The sequence below is a fragment of the Rhinatrema bivittatum genome, chromosome 1, assembly GCF_901001135.1.
Source record: "Rhinatrema bivittatum chromosome 1, aRhiBiv1.1, whole genome shotgun sequence".
In the NCBI taxonomy this organism is placed as follows: domain Eukaryota; kingdom Metazoa; phylum Chordata; class Amphibia; order Gymnophiona; family Rhinatrematidae; genus Rhinatrema; species Rhinatrema bivittatum.
Genome location: NC_042615.1, coordinates 521,438,196 through 521,458,486, shown reverse-complemented (window position 1 = coordinate 521,458,486; position 20,291 = coordinate 521,438,196). Strand labels below are relative to the sequence as shown.

At 43.6% G+C, this 20,291-nt stretch overlaps 1 protein-coding gene across 2 annotated transcripts in view; it reads right to left on the bottom strand.

The window, feature by feature from the left end:
- The window catches only part of APBA1 (amyloid beta precursor protein binding family A member 1), a 269,347-nt gene that overhangs the window by 139,803 nt on the left and 109,253 nt on the right, over positions 1-20,291 (bottom strand). For both annotated transcript variants that reach the window (XM_029612798.1, XM_029612808.1), the window contains exon 2: positions 2,591-3,792. In XM_029612798.1, the coding sequence (XP_029468658.1) occupies positions 2,591-3,745 (1,155 nt within the window). In that variant the 5' untranslated portion in view covers positions 3,746-3,792. The remainder of the gene's footprint in view (positions 1-2,590; positions 3,793-20,291) is intronic.

Here is a 20,291-nt window from a genome sequence, read left to right as displayed (position 1 = left end):
CCATAAGATCAGTGCTGCTTTTGTGATTTATCGCCCTGAACTGTTGCCAGACATTTTGAAAAATCCCTTTATTTCATTACATTGATGGGAAGCCATTCTTATTTCATGCCCTTACTTTGTCGTGCCATTGGAGCATGCTCTCTAGTATCCCTCTGCCCCCTTTGCAAACGTGCAAATAAACTCCCATTTAATAAATGGCTCAGGTACATGTGGCATTCCCTGTGGTCGTATATTTCAACATAGCATGAACATGCAAAATAATTTTATTTTTATTATGATTTAATGTATTTTCTTTATTTGTATATTATGTTTATTTGGTTTTGTGCCTGTGATTTATGTGTTGTTGATGTCATTATTATATTGTTTACTGTGTATGCAACATTTTGTATAAACTGTACACTGCTTTCAACAGGTCTTTGAGGTCCAAATTAGCACTATATTAAAAAACATTAAATTAAAAGTATAACTAATACAGAAGAGTCACATATTTTACATTAAAGAGAAAGTTCTAGAACAAGGACTCATGATATATACAGCTTGAAGGGAGCAGACTTGAAAGTAACATAAGAAAATATTTTTACGCAGAAAAGGTGATAGAAAAACAGGACACCCTCAGGGAAAGTGGCAGTAGTGAAAAACTAAGCATTTCAGAAAGGAGAACAGAAGGAGAGAAGACCATTACTTGCATGGAAGCAAGGACAAATCTGAAGAACAAGTAAAGGTCTGCAATCCTGCGGCAGTTAGGAAAAATAGGCAGACTAGATGAGGCTTGAGGGTTTTTTCTACATCAATTTTTTGAGTTTCAATGTTTGGGACCATTCGAGTGTTAGGCACCCACCACTGTACTTTCTCTATCTACATCGTGTAGTTAACTTTGATTTCAGGTTATGGTCTGTGGGAAAAAAAATGGAGGAAGAATTCTACTCAGGATGTAATCACGTACATTTCAGAAGGCAACAGCAACATAACTATGCAATCACGTGAAAGTTTTTTTTCCAAGACGTTATCTTAGCCTTTAACATAAATCTACCAGCGGAAGAGCATCATTCTGTTTTTCCATTAACAAGATAGATGTCTCTTTTCTGCCCAAGAAAGCAGGGATGGAAGGCTGTCTAAAAAAGCCGTGAGGGGCTCGCCTTAAAAAGAAATCGTCTCCATAAATAAAAATGTTCTAATCGGACATTTCTTGGCTTCTAATCATTTCTGCCCAAGTCCTGCAAAGCAGCAACATTTTACTTACATTTTGCTATGATGCACAATGGCTGCAAATTTACAATTCCAAGGAAGCACCAAGAGCACAAATGAAAAGAAGTGTGTTTCTGGGTTTAATGTGCCTAAAATTAAGGGTATGCCATCGGTGCTATCCTTAGTAAAGGGGGGAGGGGGGGGGAGGGGAAGTGAAACAGCTCCTAGAATCCAACTGCATGGTAGCATCATCGCTACTGCTTTTAACTGCCTGCAGTGATTGCCTACGCCAGACTGTTCTGAACGCCGTTCCTCCAGGGTTGCAAACAGGCCTGGATTTTAGAATAACCAAAATCTTCAAATTATCCAAAATCTGCAAATTACCTTGGACCCCAGTGTATGCAGATACATCCGATGAACATTCACTGGGGCATCCTGAACATCAAGCCTGCTGAGAGAACTAGTGGGGCAGGCAGGCTGTAACATTATGTGCCGTGGATTAAAGACCTGTCACTGAGCATGTGCTTCAAGGCAGGCCCTCTCTGTGCCACGCTGTAAAAGTGCTTCAGATGATGGAAACGGGAGTAACAGAGAGGCTGGTACTTAGGTTCCCGACGCCCAGCGTGTGAATCACTTTTACTACCGAGTGCCCTGGTATAAACCAGAGGGCTGGCCAAACGCCAAGGCTGTAATTAGAGCCATCGGGCACGAATAAAAATACATTACAAGCAGACAGAAAATCTCTTCAGGTTGCAGGTATACACACTTCCATTTCAGATGACTCACCCGCTCTGTTCCTTCACACAGTAACATTTTTCTCTCTTTTGTTTCACGCAGACAGAAATTAAATACACGGCAAAAGCAAGAAAAAAAAAACAACAAATATAACACGACTGAACAACAAATTAGTAAAAGAAAAGAGCTTCATGGGATAATTTACTATTTCCCCCTCCCCCCCCCCCCCCAGCAAATGACAATCAAGTTAGCTCCAAGTTCAGTACATTGGAAGAGGAACTGAAATGAGGACACTAAACTAAATGTAATCCCTGAGGGTACAGACATACATTACCAAAATTAAATAGCTGCATGACCGTTCTGTACCAACATGTAAAAATACAGCACAGCTTGTTCATCTCAGAGGTCGGGGGAACAATGGTCTAACTTTAATTCTGATTCTAACGCACCCTTAATAATGTATGCATGAACACCACATCTATCAGAAACTTTTTTTTTATTACCTTTTCAAACCTGTCATATCCTGAAAATCAACAGGAAGCCAAGACTACTGTATAAGATGTCACACTCAAACTTTTCCCCCACATCTGCATTCTTCATAAAATTTGTTACACGTGGTTCTGTTTGTGGCATGCACAGAAAGTAAAACAGTGGCATTAAACATACTTACATCTCCATCTAGTGGCCTTTGGTCTTCACAGTCCCTTGTTGGGCTGATGTCCTGTCTCATCACCCAGATTGGCTCTTTTGGCTCGTCAGGTGTGTAAGGAGAACGGATGGTCCGTGTCTTCACTTCCTCAATAGCCTCTTTAATGTCTTTGATGGCCAGTGAGATGGCATCCCTTTTCTCCTTGCTGTACCTCTGCACAATCTCCACCGCGTTTCCTGTGGGTTTGGCACCAGCAGGGAGTCTACCGTTGCCCTCATGCCCCCCTTCTCCAGTGGCTTCAGCAGGATCCAAATTTTGCTCTGCTTCTGGCATGTCCTCTGCAGCTTTGTCCAGACTCTGGGAGCTCATGCTCTGCTTGACCTCGGCCACAATCTGATCAATGTCCTCCTCTTGCTCATAACTGTCCATCCTTGGGTAGGGTGCGAATTCCGCCTCTTTCTCTGGGCTGTCTGATTCTCCATCTGAGCGCTCGTCATAATGGTGTAGGCGGGCTCCGAGGGCCTCTTTGCGATAGTGGTCAGCCTCTTCTCTTTCCTGCACATAGAGCCGGAGGCCCTCACTGATGTCCAGCTCAGATGTGTCCCCTATCTCCTCGTAGACATGCTCCTGCAGTCCGTAGTCAGCGTAAGGCTCTGCATACTGTTCGTCCTCTCCTCGATGGAAGAGGTGGTGTGTATAAACATAGCCCGAGTAGGCCGCGCTTATGGCTTCCTCCTGCTCAATGCCATGAAAGTGTAAGTGGTTAGGCAGAGTTCGGTTATGAATGGCTTCGGCATGCTCGGCCTCTGCATTCTCCGTGTATTCCTCAGACTCGGGCCTATACTGTACCGCATAGGTGCTCTCGTCCTCATTTTCCTGGACCCTGTCCGCATCATAGCCATTCTCAGCGGTGGCTATGACATCGCCCTCCGCTGTGTCGGTGTGATTGTGGAAGCCGCTCTCGGTGCTGGCAGACCTGGCCAACCTCCCATCTTCCTCCCGGGCACCCTGGTCTTCCCGTTCCTCGGCAGCGTGCGGTAGATAAGGCGACGCGTACTGCTGCTGCTCCTCCTCTGCCTCAGAGTGCTCCAGGTCGGCCTCCACCGACTCATTCGCCTCTCCATGTAACGGCTCTTCACTCACCTCTGCCCCCACTGATCCCTCCGGTTGGTTCATGGCCGGTTCTGAAATGCGAGACCTTTAGTCTGGTGACATCTTGTTGGCTGCAGTCAAGACACAAATAAAATAAGATAACAGTTTTAAGTAGTGGTGCACACAGACGTCATCGAAAATGCAACTAGAATTGGTAAACAAACAAGCTGCCTTCCTGCTTTCACGTCAATAAACTTGTTCTACTACAAGTTCCAAAATTCTGTTTATGAAATACGTGATGGGAAACTGAGCAATAAATTTAGCTGCAAAGTATGTTAGACACTCTGGACACTGAGCACAATATTCTGAACTGCGTGACTGGTTCAGTGGGAAAACGTTCAAAAACGGGTAAGAATCCCAACCAGTATCTTCCTTTCCTGGCCATTTCAGAACTCCATTTCCTAGAATCGACACAGTACTGAAGAGCAAAGGTCTGTCACAAATAAGTACAACATATTAAGTGCTTGAAGAAAGTACATGAGGAGCAGGGACGGCTTTTGGGTGTGCACAGCGTGCTAAGAGCGAGTGGGCACCAACACCCTCACCCAGTGCAGCTGCAGGGCCGAAGAAGAGCCATGGCCCCAACAGGTGAACGTGGAGTGAAGAAAAGCTGCCGCCGAGTGCTGTCCCCTTCTCCGCAGCCTATGAGGATGAAGTGCTATTAATGCTGCTCCTGCCATTTCCCAGCACTTCTGAACTTCCTGCCACCGGGGCCTCTTTATCCCGTGCGCTACCCTGTTTGAACCATAAGTAAGGGGGGACCTTTGTTTTCAGTTTTTATTTTATTTTTCCTTATAAATTTCTTAGTGTTTATTATAACAAAAAAAAAAGAGAAAAAAAAATCAGTGGGAAAAAGATTGATTCCTCCAACACACCACACACTGATTTTTTTCCCCATTTCCGTTCATTATAATAAACACTGAGAAATTACCAGGAAAAAAAAAAAAACAAAACAAAACAGAAAACAAAGATCCCTAACTATACAGGACAGAGAGAGGTGTCGGTGGCAGGAAAAAGCAATCAGAAGTGCCGGGTCCCCACTGCTCTTCTCCTGTTGGTGGGGCAGGAATGGAAGCTAAGAACAAAGAAGGGAGGATGGAAGAAAGGCTTGGAGGTGGGGGGGGGGGGGGGGACGGAAGGTAAGATCGAGGACGGAGGGCGGAAAGGGGGTGTTTGGGGGCGGCAGGGATGGAAGATGGAATGGAAACGTGAGGTTGCAGGCCCAATCTCACGAGCAAAGTTGATCTTTTCTCACCGAAGGGGAGGGGGAGGTGTGGAGCAGGCAACCAATTTCATTTTTCGCACAGGGCGCTGCTTGGCCTAGAACCGGTCCCGAGCAGGGGTAATGACATTATCGCTGCCACGCTGGCACCTTTCTCTTATGCCAATGAGAGCAGCCTGCCAGTGATAAAGATCTTGCTTTTTTTCTTTTTCCAAAATAAGGCCTATTGTTTGTATGTGCCCGCCCTGCGCCGCACCCAACAGGTAAGAGCTTCTCCTTTGACTCATTAAAACCAAAGCTTTCAGAGGTTTGGGTCAGAAAGAAAACGGACTTATGCAACTCAGAATGTGTTAGGTGTGAAGCCGATGCCGCCAGACAGTGAGCTCGCACGAGCAAGACAAGGATGATCTTATTGTCTGAGGGCATCATTAGTCAGAGAAAGAAGAATATATCTTTCTCTTTATAATCTAGTTTTACTGCGACATGCTGAGACACTGCAAAGTGATTTCAGCTACTGCATGGAGCAGTTGCTGAAGGCGGCCCAGAGCAGACACTCAAAAGGCAAGTTGCAGGTCTCATATTGTTACACACTCACCTTTGCTGTGACACAAGGACAAGGTGTTAACAAGACAATCAAATGATAAGGCTCTCTTCTTCTGTATTATCAACATCAATTTATTAAGACTTGTCTACACATCTCTCACCTCACTCTGGCTTTGTAGGGGACACTACCAAAACAAGGCTCCAGTTGTCCCTCCCCTCCCCACACTAACATTGTGTTCCTCTCCACCCCAGCCGACAGCTGCACTCACCAGAAAGTTTATCAGAAATATGGCCACCCTACATCAGCCTTCTCAGGTGTGTGGGTTGGGGAGAGACACCTCTTCAACATTCACGTTTTAAGACACCCCCCCCCCCCACCCAATCTATCCCCAATAGACTCCTTATTCTCTCCCTAGCCACTCCTCACTAAATCTCTCTCTCACCACCCAGCTGCGCCGTTCGTCTCTTACTTTCCCATTCTGCCCAGGCCCACGCCATCCATCATGCTTTCTCTCCCCCAAGCTCATCCTCACCACGTTCTCTCCCCTCAGTTCCCACTCTATTACTCTCCTCCTCCCCAGTCCCTCCCATCACTCTCTCCCAGCCCTTCCCCACCATTTTTTCTCCCTCTGTCTCTTTTGCTCTCTCTCCTCCTGCCAGCCCCTCCCAACCTCTCCTCCCAGCCCAGCCCCCTCCCCACCAATCTCTCTCTCTCCCCCATGATCCACCCTCCTCTCACCTTACTAATGCACATACCGCTAATTCCCCAGCCTATTGCTGCTGCTCCCTCCATCAGTGTCTTGACCCATGCAGATCCTGCTGTTGCTTCTGCCCAAACAGGTTTCTTGCCGCCATGCCCTTTCTGATCTTCTGGACCTGTTTCCCCTCCTGCACAGCCCTTCTGCTCCCTCCTTCACCGAGGTTGCACCCCCATGAGGTCCTTCTATTGCCACTGATAATTTCTCCAGGAAACCTCCAGAAACCTCTTGCTCTTATGATTCTTCCTTCCCATGGACCCCCCTATGATGACACCTTGAACCACCTGAAGTCCACAAACCACAGATTGGGAGCCATCACCCTATGACAAGTGGAAGGGAAGATCACACAACATACATAGGAAATAAAAATAGAGAGTGGTTAGTTAGTACGCTATATAATATCCAGAACTGCACTATATTAGGGACGTGTACAGAAAAAACTTCAGTTTGGTTTGTTATTTCACTTCAATTACCATTTGTCATAACTTTGTTAGTTCCCAAGTTCATTTATTTATTCAGTTATGCTGTTTAATTTCCATTAAACTCAATGGGGAAGCACTGCATCCTATTTTGGACTCTTAACATTAAAATTTTCTATCCAAGTTTAATGAAACTTCCGGGGAGGCATCAGCAGCAGAGGGAGCAAGATAACATGAGTGGGGAAAAATGGCATGAACATTGCAAGGCACCAGGAGAGAGGCAAAGCCTGGCCTTTTTTCAGATGTACTGTAGCCTCCCTAAATGTTGAGGATGTTGCAGTTCACACCTGCATACTTCCCTCAGCTTCCTCAGTGGTCAGCTTCAAAAGTCACCATAATCCACTTTGGGCATGGGCTGCTACTACCCCGTGCTCCTCAAGCAGCCAGTCATCTGCATACCTTTTCCAGAGGACTCCCCAACGCACTTGGCTTCCACTAGCTGGCCAGGAGGTACATGCTATATCATTATCCCAGGCCAGTACATTGTTTACCTTCCTAGCCAATCTGTCTTCTGCCCTGTCTGCTGCCTTTCAATTTCAAAGTTTTCTCTCTCTCATCCGGCATCTCCACTTTCCCTTACAGCATCCCATCCATATCACTGTCATTGTACCTCCACCTCTTCTTCATATTCTCCTGCTCCTCTTCCTCTCAGCTGGGGATATTAATCCCAATCCTGGCCCTCCAAGGTAAATTTCACTCCATCTGTGCCATCAAACCATTACCCTTCCAATCTTATCCCTAGCCCTCTCCTCCCTCTTCTCTCGCTACCTATCTCATGTTCCCTTTGGAATGCCAGCTGTATTTCCAACAAGCTTGCCTACAATTCATGACTTCTTTATCTCACATACTCTTCATCTTCTCACCTTAACTGAGACTTGGCTTTCACCTGAGGATTCTGCTTTACTTGCTGCTCTCTGTCATTGAGGTTATCTTTTCTTCCATACACCTTGCACAGTAGGCCATGTTGGTGAGTTTGGACTGCTGTTGTCCCCCTTTTTCCACTTAAACCCTACTCCTTTTCTTCCTTTGAGGCCCACTTCATCTGCTATTCATCCCACCACCTCTCCAGGTAGCTGTCATTTATCGACCCTCAGATAAATCCCCCTCCTCCTTTCTCACTGATTCAACTCCTGGTTCCCCCTATTTCCTTGATACATCTTCCTTGTCCCATATTCTTGGAGACCTTAACCTCCATGTCAATGATCCCTCTGACACTTATACCTCAAAACGTCTTGCCTTAACATTCTCATCTGACCTTCTACTCTACTCAACTTTCCTACTCACCAGCATGACCACTGCCTTGACCTAGTCCTTTCTTCTAACTGCTGTCTTTCAAACGTCTCCACTTCCGTTTCTCCTCTCTGAAACCATCATGTATCACTTTCACAGTAAACCACCATTCCCCACAGACTCATCCAATCACTACCAACACCTTCAGGGATCTTCAGCTATTGACCCTTGTATCCTCTCCACTACTGTCTCATCTCTCCTCCCCTTCACTATATTGTCAGAGTCAGCTGATGGGGCAACTTCTTTTTACAACACTATACTCTCCTTTGTTTTAGCCACTCTTGTCCCTCCCCTTACTCCTTCTGTAAGGCGTACCAAGCTCCAGCCTTGGCTCATCCCTAGAATTCATTTTCTATGTTCTTGTGCCCATTCTGTAGAGCATTTCTAGTTAAAATTCCATACTGATTTCATACATTTCAGATTCATGCTGACCTCCTTCCAGTCTGCTATTGCGCTTGTCAAGAAAAACTACTATGTCCATCTGATAAACTCTCTTGCCTCTAATCCTTGCTGCCTCTGCCACACTCAACTCCCTCCTCAAACTGCCTTCGTTTTCCATCCAAACACCCAACCCCCTTTACTCTCTGAGCAGAATATGCCTAACTACTTCCATGACAAGGTTCACAAAATTAGTTGTGTTCTCAACCAGATCACCTTACCTTTCCCTCCCCCACTTCATTTCTCTCCCCTTCCTCTGGCACCTGCTACCCTCTCTGCCTTTTCTGAAATCACAGTGGACGAAACTGCCCATCTTCTCACCTACTCCAAACTCAATCGCTACTCCTCTGACCCTATTCCCACCCAGCTCCATTTTCCATGCAATCATCCTTCCATTTGTCACATCCTCAATCTACCACTTTCTCAAAAACCCTTCACTGGACTCCATCTGCCCTGCTAACCATTGTCCCATCTCCCTTCTGCATCTAAGCTATTCAAATGTGCTGTTTGCCTCCACTGTCTTGACTTTCTTTCGCCTCAGGTCATTCTTGATCCACTCCAGTCTGGTTTTCGCCTCTATATTCCACAGAAGCAGTCCTTGTCAAAGTTGCCAATGACCTGTTTATGGTTGAAACAAAAGTCCTTTACTCAATCTTTGTCCTTCTATCTGTTGCTATTAACACTGTAGATCACAGCCTATTCCTTGATATTCTGTCTGCACTTGGATTTCGGGACTCTGTTCTATCCTGATTCTCTTCTTAATTCTCCCATAATACTTTTAGTGTGTCCTCTTGTGGATCCTCCTCTATGACCATCCCAAAATTAAATGGTGTGCCCTGGGCCCTCTTCTCTTCTCTTTCTATACTAATTCCCTTGGTACTCTGATCTCCTCCTATGGCTTTCAATACAATCTGTGTGCTGATTCCCAAATTTATGTCTCTTCACCAGAAATGTCATCAGGAATCCAGTCCTAAATCTCATCCTGCTTGTTTGATATTGCAGCCTGAAGGTCTTCCTTAGAGCATAGCGGCAAGTATATGAGAGTGAGGGAGAAAAGGGATCTTCAGGAAGAAGGGCGTGAGAGTAGATCCATCCTCTCTCCCTCTCCTGACCAGGGTCCCTCCTTTTCTTCCCTCTATGAACTCCATTTCCTTTCCTCCCCTCATACACTCCATTATCTGCCCCTCCCACTGAGATCCCTTTTTCATCTCCCTCCAAGATCACTTCTCCTAGAGTGAGTGAGAGCTGCAAGGGGACAACTGTGGTTGTGAGGAGGAGGGAGTGACTAACAGGATTGGAGATGCTGTAGAATGTGAGTGAGGAAGTTGGGAGGGGCATGAGAGTGAGGGGATCAAGGAGCTGTGGGGTCTAGTGAGATGACTGGAGGGCTGTGCAGAGTGAATGAAGAGATCAGAAAGGTTTGTCTGGAGAGACAATGAGTGAAAGGATTGGAGTGGTGTGGAATGTAAGTGAGGGGATTAAGGGGCGTGTGGTATGTGAGTGAGAGGATTAATGTTGGGGGAATGGATCATCCTTTCTTCTCCTGATCCTAGATTCCCCTTTCTCTTCCCTCCTCCTCACCATCCTCTTCCCCTTTTCTTCTCCTCCCTCTGTGCCTCTATCCTTCTCCATCCCTTATCACTCTACCGCACCTGCCTATTATTCCTTCAGTTCCCTTCTAAGAACCCTCTCCCCAGCACCAATCACTAACATCCCATTTCCTCTAATAAAAAAACAAACTGGACACAGAAATATCAGGAAATGACTATTTTTTAAATAAAGAAAACAATTCTATTTAAAATGCATATATTTATTCAAAATTATGCAAATTTGCCACATAATTGTTGCAGAACCTTGAAAAAATCTTCCACAAGAAACTGGGGGCACTGACTAAGACACTGCAGTGCATAAACACTCCACAAGCTGCAAGAAACATATTCTCTGTATATTTTCTATAGTTATGGAGTCATTAGCTGGATGGGAAAATCTAAGAGAAGTAGAATGGCAATGGACAAAACTAAAAGGAGATATAAGGGCAACTAATCTTTTTGTCAGAAAAGTAAAAAAAAAATAAAGGGAAGAGGGAAAAAAGAGGTCATTATGGTTTTCTAAAGAAGTAGCTGAAAAGGTAAGAACATAAGAAAATGCCATACTGGGTCAGACCAAGGGTCCATCAAGCCCAGCATCCTGTTTCCAATAGTGGCCAATCCAGGCCATAAGAACCTGGCAAGTACCCAAAAACTAAGTCTATTCCATGTTACCATTGCTAATGGCAGTGGCTATTCTCTAAGTGAACTTAATAGTTCACTTAGAGAATAGCCTTTACAATAAAACAATAAATACAATAAAATAAAATAAATAAATACAATAAAATAAAAACAATACAAAAAAACAATAAAACAAGGGAGTTGTATAACTCCCTTGTTTTATTGTAACTGCATTCCTTAGCCTTTCTCTTGTTTAATGTGTTAATGTTTTATCACTACTATTATCATTATTTATTACTATTATTAGGATCAATGTTATTTTTTATCTTTTTGTTCCCTGTCCACTTGTTAAATGTAAACCGGCATGATGCGATATTTATCGCGAATGCCGGTATAGAAAAACTTAAAATAAATAAATAAATAATAAAAATAAATAAATAGCAGGTAATGGACTTCTCCTCCAAGAACTTGTCCAATCCTTTTTTTAAACACAGCTATACTAACTGCACTAACCATATCCTCTGGCAACAAATTCCAGCGTTTAATTGTGCGTTGAGTAAAAAAGAACTTTCTCCAATTAGTTTTAAATGTGCTACTTGTTAATTCATGGAGTGCCCCCTAGTCTTTCTATTATCTGAAAGAGTAAATAACCGATTCACATAAACCTGTTCTAGACCTCTCATGATTTTAAACACCTCTATCATATCCCCCCCCCTCAGCCGCTCTTCTCCAAGCTGAAAAGTCCTAACCTCTTTAGTCTTTCCTCATAGGGAGAAAAGTAAGGGAGAAAAGATTAGTATTCATAAACTACAAGAGATCGCAGAAATAGGAAGACAGGCAATAATATCTGGAAAAGCTAAGAGAAGATGGGAAAGTAGTCAGGAATGCAAAAATTAAAATAAAGAAAAATAGCAAATATGGTAAAATGGGAGGGGTGAGACTTTTTTTTTTTTTAGATATGTTAGTGTTAGAAGGAAGTGCAAAAGTGGCTTTGAGAGACTCAAAGGTGAAGGGGACAAATATATAGAGGCTGATGAGGAAAAAGCAAAATTGCTTAACAAATATTTCTGTTTGGTGTTCACTGTGGAAGGGCCTGGAGCAGGACCACTAAAAGCGAATACAAAGAAGATAGGAAGTGAGGTAAACATCAATCTATTTTCAGAAACATGCGTTCATGAGGAACTAACTAAAACAAAATAAAGCAAGGGAGCCGGATGGGATGCATCCAAGGGTAATAAAAGAAATTAGAGATGTCCTGACAGTTCTGCTGGCTGACCTTTTCAATGTTTCTTTAGAGTCTGGAGTAGTCCCAGAGGACTGGAAATGGTGGATGTGGTTCCTAGTCATAAAAGTGGAAGTAAGGACGTAGCTGGTAACCACAGACCAGTTAGTCTGACCTTTGTGGTAAGCAAACTAATGGACTCGCTGATAAAACAGAGGATAGTGCAATTTTTGGAGTCCAATGGATTGCAAGATCCGAGGCAGCATGGTTTTACTAGAGGTAAATCTTATCAGACACTTCTGATCAATTTCTTTGATTGGGTGACCAAAGAACAGGGAGAGCAGTAGACCTAGTGTTCTTGGATTTCAGCAAGGCCTTTAACATGGTTCCGCATAGATGGGCAGGTTTTAAAAGGGATACATGAGTAACCCTTTTAAACCCGCTCTTGCATGCGCAGAGCCTATTTTGCATAGGCCCGGCAATGCGCGCAAGCCCCGGGACGCGCATACATCCTGGGGCTTGAAAAAAGGGGCGGGGCAGGACTGAGGCCTCCGGCACAGCGGCCGGGCAGGCGCGCACAATCTACGCCTGCCCGGAGGCAGGCATAAATAAGAAAATAAAGGTGGTGGGGGGGGGGGGGGATTTAGGGAGGGGAAGGGAGGGGAAGGTGGGGGGAGTGGCCTTGGAGGGAACGGGGAAAGCCATCGGGGCTTTCCCCTAAGGCTAGGTGCACGCAAGGTGGACAAGAGTGCACCCCCTTGCGCGCGCCGACCCTGGATTTTATAACATGCATGCGGCTGCGGGCACATGTTATAAAGCGGGCGTAGATTTGTGCGCGCCGGGTTGCGCTCACAAATCTACGCCCGCACGTACCTACTAAAATCTGGCCCAGAATACTTTTAAATAAATTGAGTGCCCTAGGTATGAAACCTAGAATGACTGACTGGGAGGTGACAAAGGGTACTGGTAAATGGAGTTTTCTCTGAGGAGAGGGGTTTTACTAGTGGTGTGCTTCAGGGATCAATCCTTGGGTCGGTTCTTTTCAACATTTTTAACAGGATTGTCAGGAAAGGTTTGTCTCTTTGACAATGAAACCAAAATCTGTAACAAGGTAGGCAGCCAGGAAGGAGTGGAAAACATGAGGAGGGATTCTAGCAAAGCTCAAGGAATGGTCTACGGTCTGGAAGCTAAGATTTAATGCTAAAGATTGCGGAGTAATGCATTTAGGATGCAAAACATTGATGCCTTTGCACACTATAACTTTGTGCATCATATCCAAAGTGACAGGCCAGATCACAACTTGATAGAAGGTTCTATTATTATCTCATGTGTGAAGAAAATTTACATAGCAACCTTAAAATTATAAGCAAATAAAATAAAGTACAGCGTCCTACTTCCTTTGAACTTTATGCAAGAACCACTGGGTTATGCAACACAGCAATTATCTATAATACAATCTAATTATTTTTATATTTATACATTTTTGGGGCCTAGTACTTTCCTCACACTACTTTAGGTTTCCTGCTCAATAAAAACAGACTTCTGCTAGGCTACAATGCCATAAGTCTTCATTTGCAATAAGTCTGGGTGAAGGTCTCCATTTTCAACCTCAACCTCTACTCCTGTCTAGCCCAGCCATCGAGGTGCCATTCCTCAACCAAGAGCCACAAACTATAGCTCTCACCAAAAATGCAAGTTTGCTTATCATAAATGGTGTTTTCCGTAGATAGTAAGATGAATTAATAGGTGATGTCATCAGGCAGCACAACTGAGCATGCATGGCAGTTCCCACGCAATCTACTGTTCCAGAACTCTCCTCTGTCTGTTTCAAAGCTTTGAAGTCTTCTTGATGAGGAATGCTGTCAAGGGAAGAGGGTAGGATCACATGGCTAATTCATTCTGCTATCTATTGAAAACATCGTTAACGATAAGCAAACTTGCTTTATTCTGTCAATAAACTGGTTGAATTAGCCATGCTTAATAGGAAATCCCAAGCTTAGAGTTGATAATATTGCAACCCGGACACCTTCATGGACAGCAATCTTTGTTGATGCAAAATGGCTCAATATCACTTGTCCCATGGAACTGTCTTAATTGGCCAGTTCATCAAGACAATAATGCGATGTAAAGGTGTGAATTGATGACCAGGTCGCAGTTTTACATATTTTGTCGATGGGCACATTAAGCAGGTGTGATATGGATGTTGTCATTGCCCACACCTGATGTGCCTTAATTGGATGAGCCAATGGTAGTGATTTAGATGGATAGTAGTATTGGATGCAAGACGTCATCCAGTTAGACAATGTTCGCTTTACTACTGGTGTCTCCAGTCTGTTAGGATCATAGGAGTCGAATAGCTGATAGGAACATCTAGGCCCTTGTTTTCTCTTTTTGTAATAGGCTAATGCTCATTTGCAGTTCAGAGTGTGCAGATGTTTCTCCCATTCCTGTTTGTGCAGTTTCAGAAAGTAAGGTAATGTTTTGGTTGAGGTGGAAGGCCAACCCAATTTTTGGCAAAAACTTTAGATGTGTATGTACTACTACTTTATCATAGCAGAATTATAGATAAGGAGGAAAATGTACCAAGACTTAAAGTTCACTGACTCTTCTTGCTGAAGTAACAGCTACTACGAAGACAACTTTCCAGATCAGGAATTTCAATTCTGCTATGTCTAGGGGCTCAAATGGAGGTCTATGAGTGTCACAAGGACTATATTAGTGTCCCATGGTACTGGGGTTTTCTGCATGGGGAATTCAGGTGAAGAAGTTCCCTCATGAAACATAAGATTAGTGGGTGTATGGAGATCGGGGCTCTGTTCTCTTTTGGTGATATGCCACTATGGCATTGAGATGTACTCAAATTAAGGAGGTTGTTATCAGACAACATAAGAATCAATTTAGTTGACTCAGTCAGGGATTTAGGAATAATACTTGATTGTGAGCTGAATTTTAAAAAGCACATCTCTATGAAAATTCGAGATGGTTACTATAAACTCCTGGTTCTGAGACGGCTTAAACCGCTATTAGATCCCAACGATTTCCGAACCATTCTACAGGCTTTGATATTTTCATCCCTAGATTACTGTAACTCTCTCCTGTTAGGACTTCCACAAACAACACTTCGACCTCTTCAGGTATTGCAAAATGCGGCGGCATGGGTTCTGACAAATTGTAACAGACGTGAACATATTACTCCGATTTTGATCAGATTACACTGGCTTCCTATCATACAAAGAATCATATATAAAATTTGCTGCATTATTCAAAAATCAATTTATGGTCACAAAACAGAATGGTTAAATTTCTCGATCCGTATGTATACACGACAGCATTCTCTAAGATCAGCTAATAAAGGTCTCCTTTCAGTTCCATCTTTACACACCACACAGCTACATTTTGTTAGAGAGAGAGTCATCTCTATTGCAGGTCCTATCACCTGGAACAATCTACCAACTGAACTGCGGCTCGAAAGTGATTGTAAGAAATTTAAGAAAGGTCTAAAGATGTGGCTTTTTGAGCAAGCCTATACATTTAGTGCCTGAGTTACCTCCTTTGGGTATAATATATAACTCTCGACTTATTTTCTGCTTTTATTAGTTTTAATTGTTTTTCTGTAAAATTGCATTCTCTGTAAATAATTGCATTTTATTATGTATTTATTGAAAGTGTTATGTTTTTTAGATGTTAACACCATGTGAACCGTTGTGTAACTACGAACGACGGTATACAAAATATTTTAAATAAATAAATAAATAAATAAATAAATAAATAAATAAATAAATAAATGATGGAGATACAAAAGCAATTGTTGAGACTGATATGTGACGTGTTGTTTTCACACAACTGGGAATGGCGGTTCCAATTTAAAGCATAATTTCGAAAAGTCAAAGTTTTCCTTATGTCTTATATTGTCTTCGGGCAAGTCTAAACAGGCGAGGGATGTCAGTTCAACATCCATGCTGTGAGGTTTAAGGAGGGCTGAAGAGAATATAGAAGGGCTCCTTTTTCTGTTAGGTGTGATGGGCTGGTCCCTAAAGCCAGAGGAAGACTTACTGAATACTGAATGAGTTATGTATATCAGGGTGGCCTTGGCCATGCCGGTGGAACTAGCATCATCCTGGCTCAATCATGAATACATTTCTGAACTCTTTTTTCTCTGATTGGGATTGGTGAGAAGGTGTAGAGAAGTCCCTCTGCCCATGAGATTAGAAAAGCGTCAGAGGCCTACCTGTGCAGACAGATGGATGGAGCAGAAGCATTCTACTTTCCTGTTCTCTTCCATGGCAAATAGTCTATTCAAGGGTGTCTCCATTGATTGAAGAGGTTGTTGGCCACCCTTTGAGAGAGTGCCCACTCATGGGGCTGGAAGATCTTGATCAGTCAAGTCTGTCTGCCTCTGTATTGGCAATTCCTGGGAAGTATACAGGTTGTAGCATCACTGAATTGCAGCTTGCCCATTCCCATATCTGCAGGGCTTCCTGACAGAGGTTTCATGACACTGTTCCCCCTTGTTTGTTTACATAAAACATGGCGACTTGGTTGTCTGTATGAATTATTATATTCTTCCCCTTGAGTAAGTGAAGGAAGGCTATCAGCACATATCGCATCGCTCTGAGTTCTACTATATTTATGTACAGACCTCTTTCCTTTTGGGACCAGAGATTCTGTGTTTTGAAATGATGTAGATGCGCTCCCCATCCTATGGTTAGTGGTTAGTATAATCTGGTGCAGCATTGGCTGTAGAGGCTTACCCTATTGAAGTACATGTGGCCGGAGCCACTAGCAGATGTCTATCTTCATGCGACTTGTTAGCTGATAGAGGTTGAAAGAACTGATTCAACTGAAAGCGGAAGCCCCATTGCATGCAATGCATATGTAAGTGGGTTAAAAGACTACACGTAGCACCATATGTTCCAGAATAACTAGAATGTGGCACGCCAAAGCTAACCTCTGGTGAAACAAATGAGTCACTAAGTTGCATAGGGTCTGGGCTCTGTCCTTGGCAAGGAAGACTCTTGCTTGTACGGAGTCAATCCGAGCCTATGAATTGTAGGGATTGGGTTGGTTGCAGTATTGACTTTTCGTAGTTGCTCAGGAATCCCAAAGATTCCAAGCAACTGATTTTCATCCTCATGTCTGTTGGGAGAGCCTATTTGTTGGGGGCTACAATCAGCCAGTCATCCAGGTATGGAAAACCTCTAATTCCTGACCTGTATAAGTGTTGGGTTGTTGGGCAGACGAGAGTCTAACGGGGAGAACTTTGTTTTGATAGTGTTTGTTATCCACCTTGAAGCAGAGGTACTGCCAGCAAGATGGGTGTATGGGGATATGTGCATATGCATCCTTGAGGTCTACTGAGCATATCCAGCTGTGCGGTTGAATGAACGGCAGTATTGTTCTGAGTGATGTCATTTTGAACTTTTCTTGGCAGATATGCCTTTTGAGAGTACGCAGATTGAGTATTGGGTGAAGATCCCCAGTATTCCTGGGGATGAGGAAGTACTGGGAGTAGTACTGGGGTAAAGCAAGCTCTCTTATGGCATTCTGATTCAGGAATTTTGAAACTTCTTGCACAAAGATGCCATGCTGTGATGGATCGAGCAGGGGAAGTCTCAAGTGGGACATCTGAAGACAGGTGAGGAAGCTGAGGTGATAACCATGTTGCACTGCTTTTAACACTTACTGATCTGTTATCTTCTCCCAGGCTTTGAAGAAGTGGTGAATTTTGCCTCCGACCGGTGTGTCTCCTGCTGCACTGATGGTCTGACTAAAAAATGGACTGGGATTTGGTTGGTGGCTGCTGCTGTGGTTTCTGATTGTGTCGGTCTCTCTGCTGTCTCCAAGTTTGCATCAGTTAGGGCTGTTGCTTGGTTTGTTGATATGGGTACGAACAATAAGATTGCTAAGGTCTATATGACCTTTGTGGGTAAAACAGTCACTTGGACTGGGGGTAGAAGCATTTAGGTGGATTTTATTGGTCCCCCATCCCGGAAAGCGACTGAACAGCCACATTCTGCTCCGAAGAGGTTGCCTCTAAGACATGAAAGGTCTGCCAGCTGTTTGTGCTCATCCTCTCGAATGGCGCTTGCTTGGAACCAAGCCAGCCGATGAACTGCTATGGAAGATGTTGAAGTTCTGGTCATGGTTTCAAAAGCTTCATATTCAGATCACAACAGGTGGCAAAGTCCTTCTACGAAATCATGCAGCGATTGCGGGGTGATCTGCTGGACTGATTCAGATTTTATGTGGGGCTTTAATTCTTGTACACATTCATAGAGATATTGTACTATATAGAACTAATGGTCTCATATCCTTGAGGTGAGCTGCCAAAAAAACCCACTTTGGGAAAAAAAGGTATTTGAGCCATGCCTCTTCCTGTGCTTCGAAGTGGTTTTTGAAGGAGTCTTTGGTGTATGGGTTGATCCTAAGGAGGCCGGCCGGTGCTCCTGGTTTGTAGTCTGTGCAACTGGACCCAGAGAGGAGAAGGCTGATCACCTACCTTCCTGCTCTGGTTTTTGTGGAGGTGATGAGCCGCCTGACACTGAGTCTGGGGAGGCTGTGACGGGGGATTTATCTTCTCCTTCAGCCAAAGTCAGGCTATTTTCTCCACCCGTTGTCTCCGTTTTTGGGGTGCCAATCTTCCACAGTCCCTGCAGGAGCCCTGGACATGGTCCAAGCCAAGGCATAGATAACAATAATTATGCCCATACATAATGGACATAATATGTCCGCATGAACAATATTTGAAACCAGAAGTCTTCCAGGCAGACATCATAGCACTAAAATGTGTTGTTGTTGTTGGGTTTAGAGAGGCAAAAAAAAAGTTGAGAAGAGAAGATTCCTGCAAGGGACAGATTCCACTTTCCGTGCGTAGTGCAGACAAAATAGAGACTGCGGAGAGTTCTGGAACAATAGTTTGAACGGGAACTGTCACATATGACCAGAAGAGTTGAAAGCTCTACTAGCTTTGAGACTCAGCTCTGCCTAGTGCTACCTGATGACAGTACGCATTGAGCATGACTAATTCAGCTTGCTTATTGACGGAAAAAAAACGTTGTCTACCAATATGCTGTATTTGATAGCTGTGCGTCTCACAATTGCAAAGATGGCGATAAAAATGCATTTCTGAAAAAAAAGAATGCGCAAAATTTTATGCAACATGTTGTACCACTGAATTGTTTCCTCTAGCTATTACAGTTTTTAAATAATAGGCCAACAGCCACTAAGTTTGATATACAAAAGCACTCTCTTCCCCCAGGGCAGGCTTAGGCAAGGAACACTGCAAAATCAATGAAACCTGACTACAGGGGCAGTAAGGAGGCCATGGGATTTCCCTTGAGAAAGAACTAATTCCCCATATTTCAAAGCAAGGGCTCATAAAGGAATCCCTTGAGTCCACCATTAAGGGAGGAGGAGGCTTGAACAGGGGTCTTATGAATCCCCAGCTCATTGCTTTGCGGCCAGATGTGCACGGAGCATGCGCTAGGCCAGAGCTTCTCAACCTTTTACATATCAGGGCACACTTTAAAGTTTGTTTGATCCTCGTGGTGCACCAAACCAAATTTTACAATGTCATATATTCGTATCCACTTGTCACTGGTTATGTGACTGTGAAAATGCCAGGAAATGTACTTTTAATTAAATAGAGCAGTCTAAATATCCCAAAATGTAATTAGACAAGTTTAGAAATACAGGATGAGAATCACAGCAGAATCAATGGCAATGTATGTGCCTATATTATTTTTGTGATTTTAGCTTCTTTCCCCAAGCTAGCATTGCATTTTTTTAAATTTTTTCAAATGTGCTTCCACATTCCCCTGCAGGCTTCCACTCTCCATTGATATTTAAATCTCCTAACAGCAGTCTTAAAAAACTCCTAACTAGTCCTCCCCTTTCTCCCTTCGCTCTCATCCCCCCCCCCCCCCAAAGGCTAGAGCAGTCAGTATTTTCCTCCTCCCCTCCCCATGCTGGACCCCAGCAATAAAATCAAAAAATATAAAACATTCATAGAATTAAAATGATACTAATAAAAAGAATAAATATGTCAAAACAGGTGAAGAACATTCAATAATTTTAAAAACTAGCATAAATATTCTCTATTTCCCAAACACCAATAAAATATTTCAAGAGAGCACAAACATCAAATAACACCCAATAATTAAAACTAATAAGGATTAAAAACACCTCCTCTTCTCTATACCTGAGATCTTTTGATTTCCAGTCACCCTGATATTGTTGTTGATTGGAGGAGGAGTGCTGTACAAACTATCTTCTCTCTCTCTCACACACACTCTCCAACGCATTCATTATCTCACATACTCCCACTCTCTCTCCCCCTCACACACACGTGCATGCTGAGAGAGCCTATGTGTGACACATAGGCTCCCACAGGAATATAAACACACCTGCAC